Source organism: Adiantum capillus-veneris, chromosome 29 (assembly GCF_014529385.1).
Source record: "Adiantum capillus-veneris isolate H3 chromosome 29, ASM1452938v2, whole genome shotgun sequence".
Lineage (NCBI taxonomy): Eukaryota > Viridiplantae > Streptophyta > Polypodiopsida > Polypodiales > Pteridaceae > Adiantum > Adiantum capillus-veneris.
This window is the reverse complement of record NC_140959.1, coordinates 127,477,945-127,490,729: the sequence shown is the minus strand read 5'-3', so window position 1 is coordinate 127,490,729 and position 12,785 is coordinate 127,477,945. Positions and strand designations below refer to the sequence as shown.

The 12,785-nt window shown below is 40.1% G+C and overlaps 1 protein-coding gene and 1 pseudogene across 3 annotated transcripts; both read left to right on the top strand.

The window, feature by feature from the left end:
* Positions 1-3,123: 3,123 nt before the first annotated feature.
* LOC147419905 (uncharacterized) lies at positions 3,124-11,069 on the top strand. 3 transcript variants are annotated; one of them, XM_086506130.1, is made up of 5 exons: positions 3,124-3,427; positions 3,528-3,609; positions 9,108-9,143; positions 10,187-10,213; positions 10,663-11,069. In XM_086506130.1, exons 1-5 carry the CDS (start codon positions 3,402-3,404, stop codon positions 10,804-10,806), a joined length of 315 nt encoding a protein of 104 aa, XP_086362256.1. In that variant the 5' UTR covers positions 3,124-3,401; the 3' UTR covers positions 10,807-11,069. The 3 variants fall into 3 exon arrangements, with proteins under 3 accessions (XP_086362256.1, XP_086362254.1, XP_086362255.1); XM_086506128.1 differs by adding an exon at positions 5,629-6,551 and having other exon boundaries at positions 9,108-10,733; XM_086506129.1 differs by lacking the exons at positions 9,108-9,143; positions 10,187-10,213; positions 10,663-11,069 and adding exons at positions 5,629-6,551; positions 6,643-7,632.
* On the top strand, positions 7,844-9,075 carry LOC147419906 (uncharacterized; annotated as a pseudogene).
* Positions 11,070-12,785: the final 1,716 nt, after the last annotated feature.

Sequence of the window (12,785 nt, the reverse complement as noted above, 5' to 3'; positions counted from 1 at the left end):
CTCTACCTACTCCGCCAGGAGCCACCCCACTCGACACTCCTCGCTTCGGGGCCCAGACGTCGGTGGAGACACCTGACGTCCGTACCCCCATCGACACGCCACTAGAGACCCCTGCCGGGACACCCAGGTTCACGCGTCACCGGCCAGAGGGCTTGCCTTACTCCGTTGACATCAGCGGCGGCATCATCATGGATGATGACGGCAAGAAGGTGATCTCGCGCATGCGTGGTCTTTGCTCTCAGCTGTTTAGACACTACATACTAAACAAATGGAGTGAAGTACCAAGTGATTTAAAAAACAGAGTCATCAGCATACTTCATGATGAGTTTCCCGTTCCAACACGGGATCAGCGCTTCAATGAAGACCTGATGAAGATTCGAATGCGCGAATACTGCAAACACAAGCGTTCCGAAGTGCAAAAAGCAATCAAGAATGGGTGGAACAGGCCAGATTGGCTGGCCAAAGAAGATTGGAAGAATGCGAAGAAAGCAGCGCGCGAGAATCCCGACAAGTGGAAGCAACAAAAGGATGCAGCCAGAGCGCGAGTAGAGGCAGGGAGCTCGCACCACTTGGGGAGCGGTGGATGGGCATCATTTGAGGCCGATTTTGTAAGTGTTTTCACATTGCTCTTTATGTTCGATAGTTTAGGGTTTATGAGTTTTTTAGTTCTAACATAATGAAATCTTTGTATGTTTTGACAGTGGTCGATGACAGGACGTTATCCCACACCGTACGAGCGCGAGTACGCAGGCAAGAAGGGCTTAAACGCCCTGATGGACATTCTCAGTTCTCGCGGCGGCATGGTTAGTATTAGGGTTTACTCTTTTTTATTTTTTGTATTGTTTTATAAATGTCGTTATATGTTTATACTTACTGAAAGCTGTCTTATTGTCTTTTTTTGCAGAATTCGACAGATACGCCGCTTGGACGCGATGAGACATCTGACTAGACGACGTCAGTTTAGCCGTAGCTAGATAGCATTAGTTTAGGGTTTCTCATAGCTTATGTATCATGAGACGGATTTTATACGTCTTTTTGAACCATGTATATTATTACATGTGTCACCACAGTTCCTTTTGCCAATCAATTCTTTATGCATATGATGTTGTACAATTGTCATTATTACATTTGCCAATCAATTCATTTTGCCTATGATGTGTACAATTGTCAATTTTGCAAACAATGCGTCTTGTGGGTGACTATTTTGGGTCTATTATCTACCCTTGCACTTTTTTTAAAAAGTGAATCAAGTACAATATGGTTGATGGCCCTGCCACCAAAAAAAATTTCTCTCGGGCGTCGCTATTTATGGCTCTGTAGCGTCGCTATGAGCGTCGCTATAGTCTTCTGTGTAAACGTCGCTATATGCGTCGCTATGAGCGTCGCTATATAGCAACGCATATAGCGACGCTCTCGTAGCGACAGTTTTAGTGACGCCGGGGGTTATAAAAACCCAGTGTATTTCCGTCGCTAACAGCGTCACAAGAGCACACAACCTCTTGTAGTGGGAGACTATTAATCACACAATTATGTGCGTGGGATAGCACAATTTATGGGAGATATCTCTAGAATTATGATAATAGATCATATGATTGAATATTATTGTTAGATATGTCATGAAGCAAGAGTAACCGAGTTACAATATAGCATTAAACCAATATAGTTACAAGTACCATGATAGCAATAGGCCATTAGATAGAGGATATTATTTATGACTCATTTATAGAGAATCCTTTATAGCTATGGGGTTGAGTAAACGTAATTTGTGTGTCTAATAATATTCAATGATCCTAGTGCTATCTTGGTGCCTCTCCTCTAATGCAATAATGCATGACTATTACATTGGCTAACAATAGCCATGTGGATTGGAAGGATACTATTAGTCACAAAAGTTATATGGGATAGCATAAGCATAAAAAATCAATAATTAGCCCACTAGATTAGAGGATCATGACTCTCGCTAACCAATATAGCATTGATTGAGTTAACATAAAGAATCCTTTCTAGCTAATAGCTATCGTAATCTCATGCAATAGTATTGCTTAAGACGTTATGCATGCATAGTAGGTTCTGCATGATAAGAGACAGCTGATAGATGACCGGTGCTACATAGACATCATAACTTGATTGATATTAGAGGTAGCATGCATAAACTTAAATATCGTCATCTCATGCCAAAACTTAAATATCATTATTGACTAAATTTTAAGCTTTTAACACTAGATTTGATGAAATTTTGCAGATTTTATCACCTTCAAATTTAAAATTTATAGGTAAAGCTAAAGATTGTAATTGGGATTACACTACATTTAGGGCTTTTATATGAACACTTTACATATAAAATTTAACAAGGGCGATGGGGGATTCTAAAAAGGATCCCATAGTGCCCTAGGACCACTACCCCTAGGTTTAGGCTAATCCCACCTTTAGGGCATAGGGATAGGTACTACTGTTAGCATTACATTTATAAAGTTATTTCAGAGCATCAAGCTCGGCTCGGATCTTAACATGCAGATTTTTAGCATAATCCCAGTTAGAAAGAAGGATGTCAATCTTCAGCTCCTCTTCCACAGTGTCCCAGATGTAGCACAACTCAGAATCATCTCCCACATGATCAAGTAGGGTCCCAACTAAGTCCATTATCTTCTGTTCCAACATCCTTAAGTGGTTCCAAATGGTTCCAAATGACAGACGGGGTGGCTACATTATCACCCAGTAGGATATGCTTCCAAGTGAGGGTTCGGCCAATACAAGAGATGAATGGTCTCCAAAACGGAAGATTGCGGGGCAATTAACGAAGAGGTGGGGAAGGTCTTCAACCACCCTTTTACAATGGGGGAAAATCGGGGAAAATCCCAGTGGAGAGCCCAAAATCTTGGAGTCTCCTTGTTTCACCCGTGTTTGGAATGATTGATCTCCATCGCTACCTCGCTTAGGAAACCCCAACTCCCTTGCCTCTCGACTTTTAAATTTCGGAATTAAAAAAGATTTCCAAGTATTTAGAGACGTGGGCCATGGTGCTTCAGGCAGCTAGAGTAATAAATGTATTAGTCCATGGCGTGTTGTGGAATTCTGGGAGAGCGTCTGTTAGTGGAAGCGAGCGGGGGAGGGAGAGTGGGAAAGGCGCCAATTTGCCCAGTGGGACCCGGGGGGGGGAGAGAGAGAGAGAGAGAGAGAGACTTGGGCGGGTAATTATCAAATTGAAAATTGTTAGCAGTATCTGCTCTTTAGAGAGAGAGAGAGAGAGAGAGAGAGAGAGAGGAGAAGGTCGCAACCAGTTTGGAACAGTCGTGCTAGACTCCAGCCACCAGAAGGGTTGTGGTTGTGTGTAGTGTGGGTGTTTGAGAGAGAGAGAGAGAGAGAGAGAGAGAGAGAGAAACAGGAGGACAAAGCAGTATTGCATGCACCACTGCACCGTGTGTGTATGGTGAGTCTCTATTCTTACGACAACAAGCATGATTGTCTGTGATAAGAGGCCCAGTAAGCATGCTTTGCAAGAAGCTTATATGGTTCAAATATCATTGCAGGTTTGAAGACCAACAGTCAACAACCCACAAAGGAGAAGTTTGTCTCGATCAGGAGCTTGTGGCTGCTTCAATTTCCACTCAGGTTAGTAATGCTTCTATGTATTGATTGTGGTAGCTTCTCACTTTGTGGGTATCCTTTCATTTGCGAGGAGAAGAATGTTGGGAGAAGTGATTTTAGTGTTTTGTTAGTTTCCTGCTTTGTGATTTAACATTGGTGCCATTTCTTGTATTGCCATAACTTGCCGATTTGCATCAGCTTTTGGGGGTGACTTACCTTAGCTTTGGGAATGCTCTGGCTGCCTCTTGCCCAAGGACTGGTTTGGTGGCCTCTTGTTTGAGAACTTGTTTGGATCTGATTGATATGATCTCTTGGGCTGATTTGCATTAGTTTTTGGGCTGATTTGCAAGTGATTTGGGGCTCGTTTGGTTCAGATTTGGGATTGGTTTGGGTGCCTCTTGTTTGAGAACTTGTTTGGGGTTGATAGATTTGATCTTTTGGGTTGCTTTGCATCAGTTTTTGGGCTGATTTGCAAGGGATTTGGGGCTGATTTGCGTCAAATTTGGGATGGTTTGGATGCCTTCTGTTTGTCACAAAACATTCAGGAAGCTTCCCTAGTTTCTTGCTACTTGTCCAGCCTATCAAGGACTAGTGGCTTGCTTGCGGTGTCGAGTCAGGCCTCGCCCAATCTAGGCACCATGTAATGTGTTTTACAGGGCTGATTTGCATTATCCTCATTTGGGGCTGCTTCTGTTTTGGGGATAGTTTGGCCGCCTCTTGTTTGAGGACTGCTTTATATAAACTCTTGCGCCGATTTGCATCAGCTCTTGGGGCTGATCTGAAATTGATTTGGGGTTGAATTTCCTTAGCTTTGGGAATGCTCTTGCTGCCTCTTGTCCGAGGACTGGTTTGGTGGCCTCAAGTTTGAGAACTTTTTTGGGGCTGATTGATATCATCTCTTGGACTAGTGGCTTGCTTGCGGTGTTGAGTCAGGCCTCGCCCAATCTAGGCACCATGTAATGTGTTTCACAGGGCTGATTTGCATTATCCTCATTTGGGGCTGCTTCAGTTTTGGGGATAGTTTGGCCGCCTCTTGTTTGAGGACTGCTTTATATAAACTCTTGTGCCGATTTGCATCAGCTCTTGGAGCTGATCTGAAATTGATTTGGGGCTGACTTACCTTAGCTTGGAAATGCTCTTGCTGCCTCTTGTCCGAGGGCTGGTTTGGTGGCCTCAATTTTGAGAAGTTATTTGGGCTGATTTGCAAGTGATTTGGGGCTCATTTGCTTCAGATTTGGGATTGGTTTGGCTGCCTCTTGTTCGAGAACTTGTTTGGGGTTGATAGATATGATCTTTTGGGTTGCTTTGCATCAAATTTTGGGCTGATTTGCAAGGATTTGGAGCTGATTTGCTTCAGATTTGGGGTGGTTTGGATACCTCTTGTTTGTCGCAAAACAGGCAGGAAGCTTCCCTAGTTTCTTGCTACTTGTCCAGCCTATCAAGGACTAGTGGCTTGCTTGCGGTGTCGAGTAATGTGTTTTACAGGGATGGATTTGCACCATGTAATGTGTTTTATAGGGATGGATTTGCATTATCCTCATTTGAGGGCTGCTTTGCATAAATTTTGGGGCTGATGTAGTGGCCTTTCATAATGCTTATTTGCATCTATTTGTTAGACTGTATCTTGCTGTAGTTTTGGTAGATCTTTTTCGAGATCTTCGGTGGCAGTTGTATCTGCCTTGGGGCCTGATTTACATCCATGTTTGGCCAAGGTTGGAGCTATTTTGCATCAGCTTTGTTGTGAATAAAGATCATTTATGATGTATGGGGACTGTATTACTCTGTTTTGAGACTGATTTGCATCCCTATTTGGCGTCTGTTTCTTGCTATAAAATATGGGATTGATAAGAGATTGGTTTACATAAACTTTGAGGTTGTTTTGTTGGCCTCTGGTAGAATAGTTTAACATCAGCTTTTCATCCTTATTTGGCCAAGCTTCGAGCTATTTTGCATCAGCTTTTAGGACACAGCTCTTAGGTGTCCTGATTCTCTATAGTTTATGAGAAGTACTTGTTGTAACTTTCCTTGTCTGGTTATTTCTAGGTACCATGGATGAAGCTGATGCTTATGTAGCAGCAAACTTAGTGCAAGAGGCATCTGAACAAGAGTTGAATGATGCTATCGAAAACTGTTTGGTTGATATACAATCAATATGTGATAAGCATCACACATCAATTGAGATGCAAGATGAGCTTTTGAGAGTGCTATTTGGAGGTTTAGGTCCATCAAAAGGAAAGCAGGCAGTCGGTGATCCCGTAAAGAAGTCGTTAGCATCACTTTTAGTGCTAAAGTCAAGTAATTGGGATGGAAAGCTCAATGATAGACATATTCCATCAAAATGGTCACAATTGATGGATTTCTATAAAGATTTAGGAATGGTTCCGCTTCAAGAGTGGAAATTATGTCTTGGAACTGATGAAAGTGCTCATGCTCCTCATCTCATGAAACCTAGTTTAGAGGACGAGCGAGATGAGAATGAAGCATTGAAGTGCTCATGTGTTAATATGCGACTTCCAAGGCTTCTTTGTCGAGATTGCGAACACTGTTGTGAAAGATGTCCTCTTTGTCATAAGCAAAGAAAAAAAGTAATGTCATTTCACTTCAACTCTTTGATTGGCCAGCTACAACTCTTATGTAAGAGTGAGGCAGTGTGTTGGGACCTTCTTAGAATGTGGAGATTCAAGGACATGTGGCTGCACAAGTCTCCTTCTACATATCCAGAGTATATAAGTGAATTTTGGGATGGAGAGAAGACACGAATAAATCAAGACTTCTGGAATCCGCATCAAGAGTGGGAGGCACCTGTTATATGCGAAAATCCAAAGTGTATGCGAGCCCATAGAGCTTTTCCTAGGGAGCTTATGTGCAAAGCTTTGCAAAAGGGTTGGAATTCAGAGCTTGAGGAGTATAACTTCAGATGCTCTCAGTGTGGAAAAGCACAACGTGCTAGAAAAACATGGATTAAGGTATAATTAGATTGCATTTGCTTATCATTGCTTCTAACATTCAAAGTCATTGACTCATTGTTTGTGATTATGCTTTGATTTCAATATGTAGGGTGATCCGATAAATTTTGCTCTTTTATTGCATTGGGATGGGTTTTAGGCAGCATCTACAACTCAAAAAGATAGCGCAGTTGTTGAAATTGTAATTTTGAATGGTGGAAAAAAGTCCATTCGTGGATCCCTCCCAATATTATTCTTGCCATTATCACATAAAGACTTGCAAAAGAAGCATGGCGATGTGTTGTCTTCTTTTCTTCATCCCTTGATAAGTGAGCTTGAAAGCTCTTTCTTAAGTGGATTTGAGGTCGATTATGCAGCTCGTGGTGATGAAATTTGTGACAGTCTTCAAAGTGGACGGATTAGGTTGAGGTGCATGCTAATGGTTTGTACTGGAGACCATCCAACTCTCGGCCAAGTCAAAGATGGTGGTATGTCTTTTTGTAGAAGAGATAAGGCAAAGGCAGAGCTAGTATGTGATAGTCACGGATTTCAACGCTATGTCTACAATAATAATAGATTTCAAGGTAGGCATGCACCTCCAAAAAGAGATGTAGAGGAATTGTGGAAAGCCATTAAGAAATCTAAAAGGTGCTTAACCAAAGAGAAGGTAGAAGAAACACTTCGAGATGCAGGCCTTGCAGGTGAGTCCGTGCTTTGGAGACTCTATCATCTTTATGGATTTGATGTGTCTAAAGATCTCGTTTATGACACAATGCATGTATTATCCTTGAACTTGTTTCAAAAGTATATCAAGAGATTAATGTCATCAACCTCGACACAAGTTAAAAGGTCCATAGGTGTTGCAATCAATGAAGTGGCAAGAACAATTCCCAAGCCTATTGTGCATGGAGGAAGATGGCCAAAAAATGCATCTCTTCATTTTAAGATGTTTAAGGCAGAAGAGTGTCAGAAGTTTGTCGGTGTCTCCCACATATATTGAATGTTGTGGATGGGATAAGCAAGGAGGACATTCATATAGGAATGCTACTAGTAGACATATCACATATGTTCTTTGATTGCAGCAGACAAAAGAGATGGACAAAGATATATATTGATGTATGTCGCTCTTTGTTATTATCTTGGCGTATTCTGTCAGAAGAGTATTATGGGGCAAACTCCTCTCCTTTGGAGCATGTTGCAGGTATACTTATAAGTATTTGGTGATTGGTGTTTATCTTATTTATAGTGACTCTCTTTCTGAACATGTTTAAGTGTCGATATTTTTTTTAACAGGAAATAGTGAAATTTTGGATGAAATCATTCGCCATGGATCCCATGATGTTACATGGTGCTTTTCGCATGAACGTGCTATTTCAAGATATTTAAGTATACATACTAATAACAAGTCAAATGAACTCTCTTACAACAAGTTTCACAGTCGGGTCTTGTGCACACAAGTCTACAAACAACTATATCTTGAAAAGGATGGCGTCACTAGTGCTGTGAGAGATATGCAGCTTGTGTACTCATGCTTGATTTTGCCAGAAGGTGTATCACATATAGCAAGAGAAATGTGCTACGACATGCATAAAAATTGTGCATTTCACACATCTTCAGAGCAGAAGGCTAATGAAGTGTGGGATTCTTGTCTTCGTGCTCCTTCATGTCCATATCAAAGTATGATCGTGAGAAAAGGAGTACTTGTTGGGGCTAAGAGACCAAAGCCTTTGGATCTCAATGCCACAGAAAAGAAAGGGCTGATAGACTTTTGGGCACGAAAAGATGGACATTTATTCACTCTTGATCAAATTCGAACAAGTGCTTTTTTTTATCCTAAGATATTTCTGAATAACGTAAAATACATGATTGGTGAGTTTGTAGTTTTTCTTCGAGGTAGTAGTGGGAGTGAAGGACAAGAGGTTATGTCGCGCGGGTGTTTAAAGAAATTATTCACCCATCAGTAGCGAGGAGATGTAAATGTCTTTGCAGTGATAGAGTGCCTACTAGATAGCATTGATTATTGTTATGAGATTACTGGAATGCATGTCATTCAGAGAAGTCAAAGACGAAATTGTGAACTTATAGTTGAGCCCATCAATTGTATTCAGCATAAATTTTTTTTGGCTTCCTGCTTCGAACGACGACAAAGAGATACTCTACGAGACAAGTGGCTCAGAAGTTCGCCAAAGACTATTACTTCCAGGAAAGGTGGGTTGCATCCCCCCATGGCTCGAGAGAGGAGATCTTGTTCTTGCAAGGTACTCTGAAACATCAAATTGTAATGCTTGAACGCAAAAGGGCTCTTCTAGCTTGGGTTGGTGAACATCTTGGACAAGCTTGGGTGGATTGGAAACACGTTTACAAGGTCATGCAAGGTGTGATGTTTTAATTTATTTATGTACATTGTTAAGTATGTAGTATAATATGTTTGATTTGTAAAAAGTCATTGCTTAATTTAACTGGCATTTTGTATTTCTCTCCTTGCAATAAAAAAATTACCACACTTTTGATTTACTTTTATTATATCTAGTACCAACTCGCTAACTATACTTATATGTGAAATTGTTGTTTTAATAGGAGCTGGAGCTATTTGAAGTTCATTCAAAGCTACAAGTGATATCGGGACCCAAGATTATCTTTAGCTATTGAAGTTTAATAAATGGGTCATGCTCTTTGTGTATAACTATGCTACAATGTTTTTTGTTGGCTTATTGTTATTTGAGCTTATGATAGCCGTGCATATTGAGATGGCTGTAACCAAGAGAAAAATATTTGAAAACTTCTCTTTTGATGAGATTTACAAGCTCAATGCTTTAGTTTTATGATGCTCTTCTTTAGGGAAAAAAGTAAATTTTTCATTTGAAATGAAATTCCTACGAGCTATATATTTTGGTGAGTGCTTAACACAAGTTTTTAGGTGTTTCTCATATTTGCAACCTAGAATGTTGTAGTTAGGGCCTATCAAATGAAATTAAGGTGACTCTCTCATTACACTCTTTTAAGTTTTGGAAAATGTCAAGCTTTGTTTCCAAGAGATAGTTATTCAAGAATGCGATGCCCTTTTCTAGTTTAGTTGAATTATGTTTCGGTTGCTTAGTGGTACAAGTATTTCCTCATGGGACAATCAATACATGCTATTTCAAATGCTCTTTTGCCTTACGGTCGACTTTGACCATCTATCTAAACCATTTGTTGGATGACTTTGGTTCTCAAAATCATAACTGATGTTGGTTGATGTACCCCATCTATTACATGAATTTGATGATCTATCTTAGTCAGCCAGCTTGATCGTGGCAATATTTTTATTGCAACAAGTTTGTTGTTGTCCACGCTCTTGAGAATATCAGTACCGTTGATGCTCGTGGAGGTATCAATTTATGGCATGGTTGAGGGGTCACTACCATGGATGGATACCCACACTAATATACCTCTTTTTATAGAAGTAAGAAGTGATTCCTTGCATGGTTTTCATGAATAGCAAATGTTGTGTACATTCTATGTGGATTTTACAGGGGAGGGTTAGACAATGTTAATGTGGCGCAAATATGTATGTATGCATTTTGGGCATGCTTGTCACATTGCTAATTGATGCAAGTAAATGTATAATAGTTGTGTGCATTTTTACAATTTAAAAATGCTTTGAAATGGCTTTATAGGAATGGTTTCTTGGGGTGAGACTAGAGGTAAGATAAGGGCATGAATACGCTCATATGTTTCTTATATGTGAATAGCACTTTGGAAGCATGGAGTCTTGTGATTGAAAATTCATATATTTAAAAACTTCACACATTGGAGACATAAGGTCTAATTGATAAAAATTTGCATATGTGAAAATTTGAGGTTGGAAATATGGAGACTCACATGAAATTATCATAGGAGAAAATTGCTCACATTGGAAAAATGAAGATGTGTGGACGGTTATACATTCATATGTGAGAAAAATTTCGCATGTAAGATAAATTATGAGAAATCCTTTCTAACATGAGAATAATTTTTTTGATTATCGGAAAAATAAAACTCAGAACTTTTCTTATGAGAGAAAGCATGTATCACGTGTGAAAGAAGGTTACATAAAAGTCCAAAGTGAGAACTTAAAGTGAGAAAGTTGACAAAACTCCTTGTGGATGTGCAGGGCCGTGAGGAGGGTCTTGAAGAGTCAAGAGGCAGCGAGTACCAACAGGGTGGAGCTATAAAGATTGGGAGATCAAGGGAGGGAGTATGTCTGAACGATTCTGGAAAAATCGTTGAATATTGGGAATCTCTAGAGGGAGTATAACTAAAGGGTCTGCCTCAAATTGTTTTTGAAGGGTGGTACACACTAGGAAGAAGGGAAGGCTTCCCATGCTCATCAAGGTCGCGTCGATTTAGGAGATACATCTTCCTATTGTATACACTTTCGGAAGGATTTTCCAGGATATTTCCTTGCTCTACTCCCGGATTCATGTCATCTTTATCTACTTGTGTATTGTGTGTCTGTATTCCTTGTGTGGGTATTGAGTATGCAAGGTGGATGTCGGCTTGGCATCAATTGGGTGTATGCTAAGATATTTGCAAAGGTCTGAGGTTATTGATCAATTTTGAATTGCCTATATATAGAGAAAGGTGCACTGAAGGGTTAATTTTGAAGCCATGATGATATGCTTTGTGATCGAGTGTGTGTAGTGGGGGTTTGTCGGGACCGGGTACGGACAACAGTTGTTTACAGATCGGGAGTCTAGGTGTGTGTTTACTAGGGGATAGGGGTTTGTGAAATCACTGGGCTATATAGAGGTATTCAGATTGTGTGCTAGTGGTTTTCTCATTTTCCCCTTTCCAATGCATAATAACCAAGATCTTCCAATAGTTGTTGATATATATGAGCTTCTATTCTGTAAATATCACCATATTTTACATGTGATATTGTTGATTTCTCTTTAATGTGCTATTACCTAATAGTAGTTGAAATATGCTCTATGATAGCTACGTCATAATAACCAAGATATTCCAAAAGTTGTTGATATAGATGACATTTTATTTTGTAATATCATCCATTGAATCAAAATATTTGCAAGATGTCCCTAATAAGGGAGGGGCTGTGGGTCTGGGGACTTTGCTATTTGCATAGAGTGTAGGTTCAGGGTCTCTCCACATGTAGTCTTTTGGAATGCATTTATTGAAGGATACGAGCTCAAAAAAAAGATAAGAGTAGACTTTTTGATTGCATATAACCATAGAGTAGGATTCTCTCTGGATGCAATCAACTATGCTTACATTCTCAACAACGTGTGGCATTCTGCAAGAAGTGTTTTAGATAAAAATGAAATGGATAGTTATGTCCCTTTGAATTAGAAAATACCATGCTTCGCCTCTATCCCTTCATCTAACATCTATAAAATATTACCAAGGAAATCCTTCTTTGAGGCCAATTGCACACCAAGTTTTATGTTGTTTAGTTGGGTTTGCTTATGTACTCCCCATCTATGAGAATTTGATTTTCTCGTTGGGAGTAACCTATTGATGTCAGTTTTGGTAGGCCAGTCAAAGCGGATGCCGGTGCAACTAGGAAAGGCAAGAACCTATACACTATTTATAGAGGATGCTTTTCTCAAACAATCAATAGGATGCCTGCCATTAGGATAGGCAAGAACCTCTAGGTTGTTTACAAAGGATGAATTTTTGAACACTCAATATATTCATTTTTCTCTGAGGATTGTTTTCTATATATTGGAGATCACCTATAATATATGTACTTATCATGTGGGCTTAACGTAAATACGTACACATTTAATAAAGACCACTACCTAATTTGATACAAGTTATTGAACTAAAATTTCTCTTGGTGCCTCCAAACTTGGGAAGCTCATGGAAAATTTTAAACCAAGTTCTATTCCTATGTAGGGATTCACAAGAGCAAACCAATATTTACATGACCCTTTTATATCCACTAGATAATTTATAGAGCACATGCAAATTTTAGGGCTTCACAAAAAAACATCATATAGGTGCAGCATTGCTTCTTGCAAAGAAAATTAAAAACTTCCTTGCAGAGCTTTTAGAGCCCGCCGCCCTGGCTTCACTCTAGTGGCTCTTTCCACTCCCATGCACACTAGAAGGTCCTTCCTCTCCTCTGCAGGTGGTGCGAGCAGTGTTGGGATAGCTCTCTCTCTCTCTCTCTCTCTCTCTCTGTGGTTCTCCTCGGCTCTATAGTGCTTCTGGTGCCCCAACCTGCAACTCACTAAGGCCACCCCCTTGCCTTATACATCACGTTCGCTGGCT

Coding starts and splice junctions, on each gene's coding strand:
- LOC147419905 (XM_086506128.1), top strand. CDS start 5,634: ATGGATGAAGCTGATGCTTATGTAGCAGCAAACTTAGTGCAAGAGGCA. Junction 6,552..9,107: donor CTAGAAAAACATGGATTAAG/GTATAATTAGAT, acceptor TTGTTTTAATAG/GAGCTGGAGCTATTTGAAGT.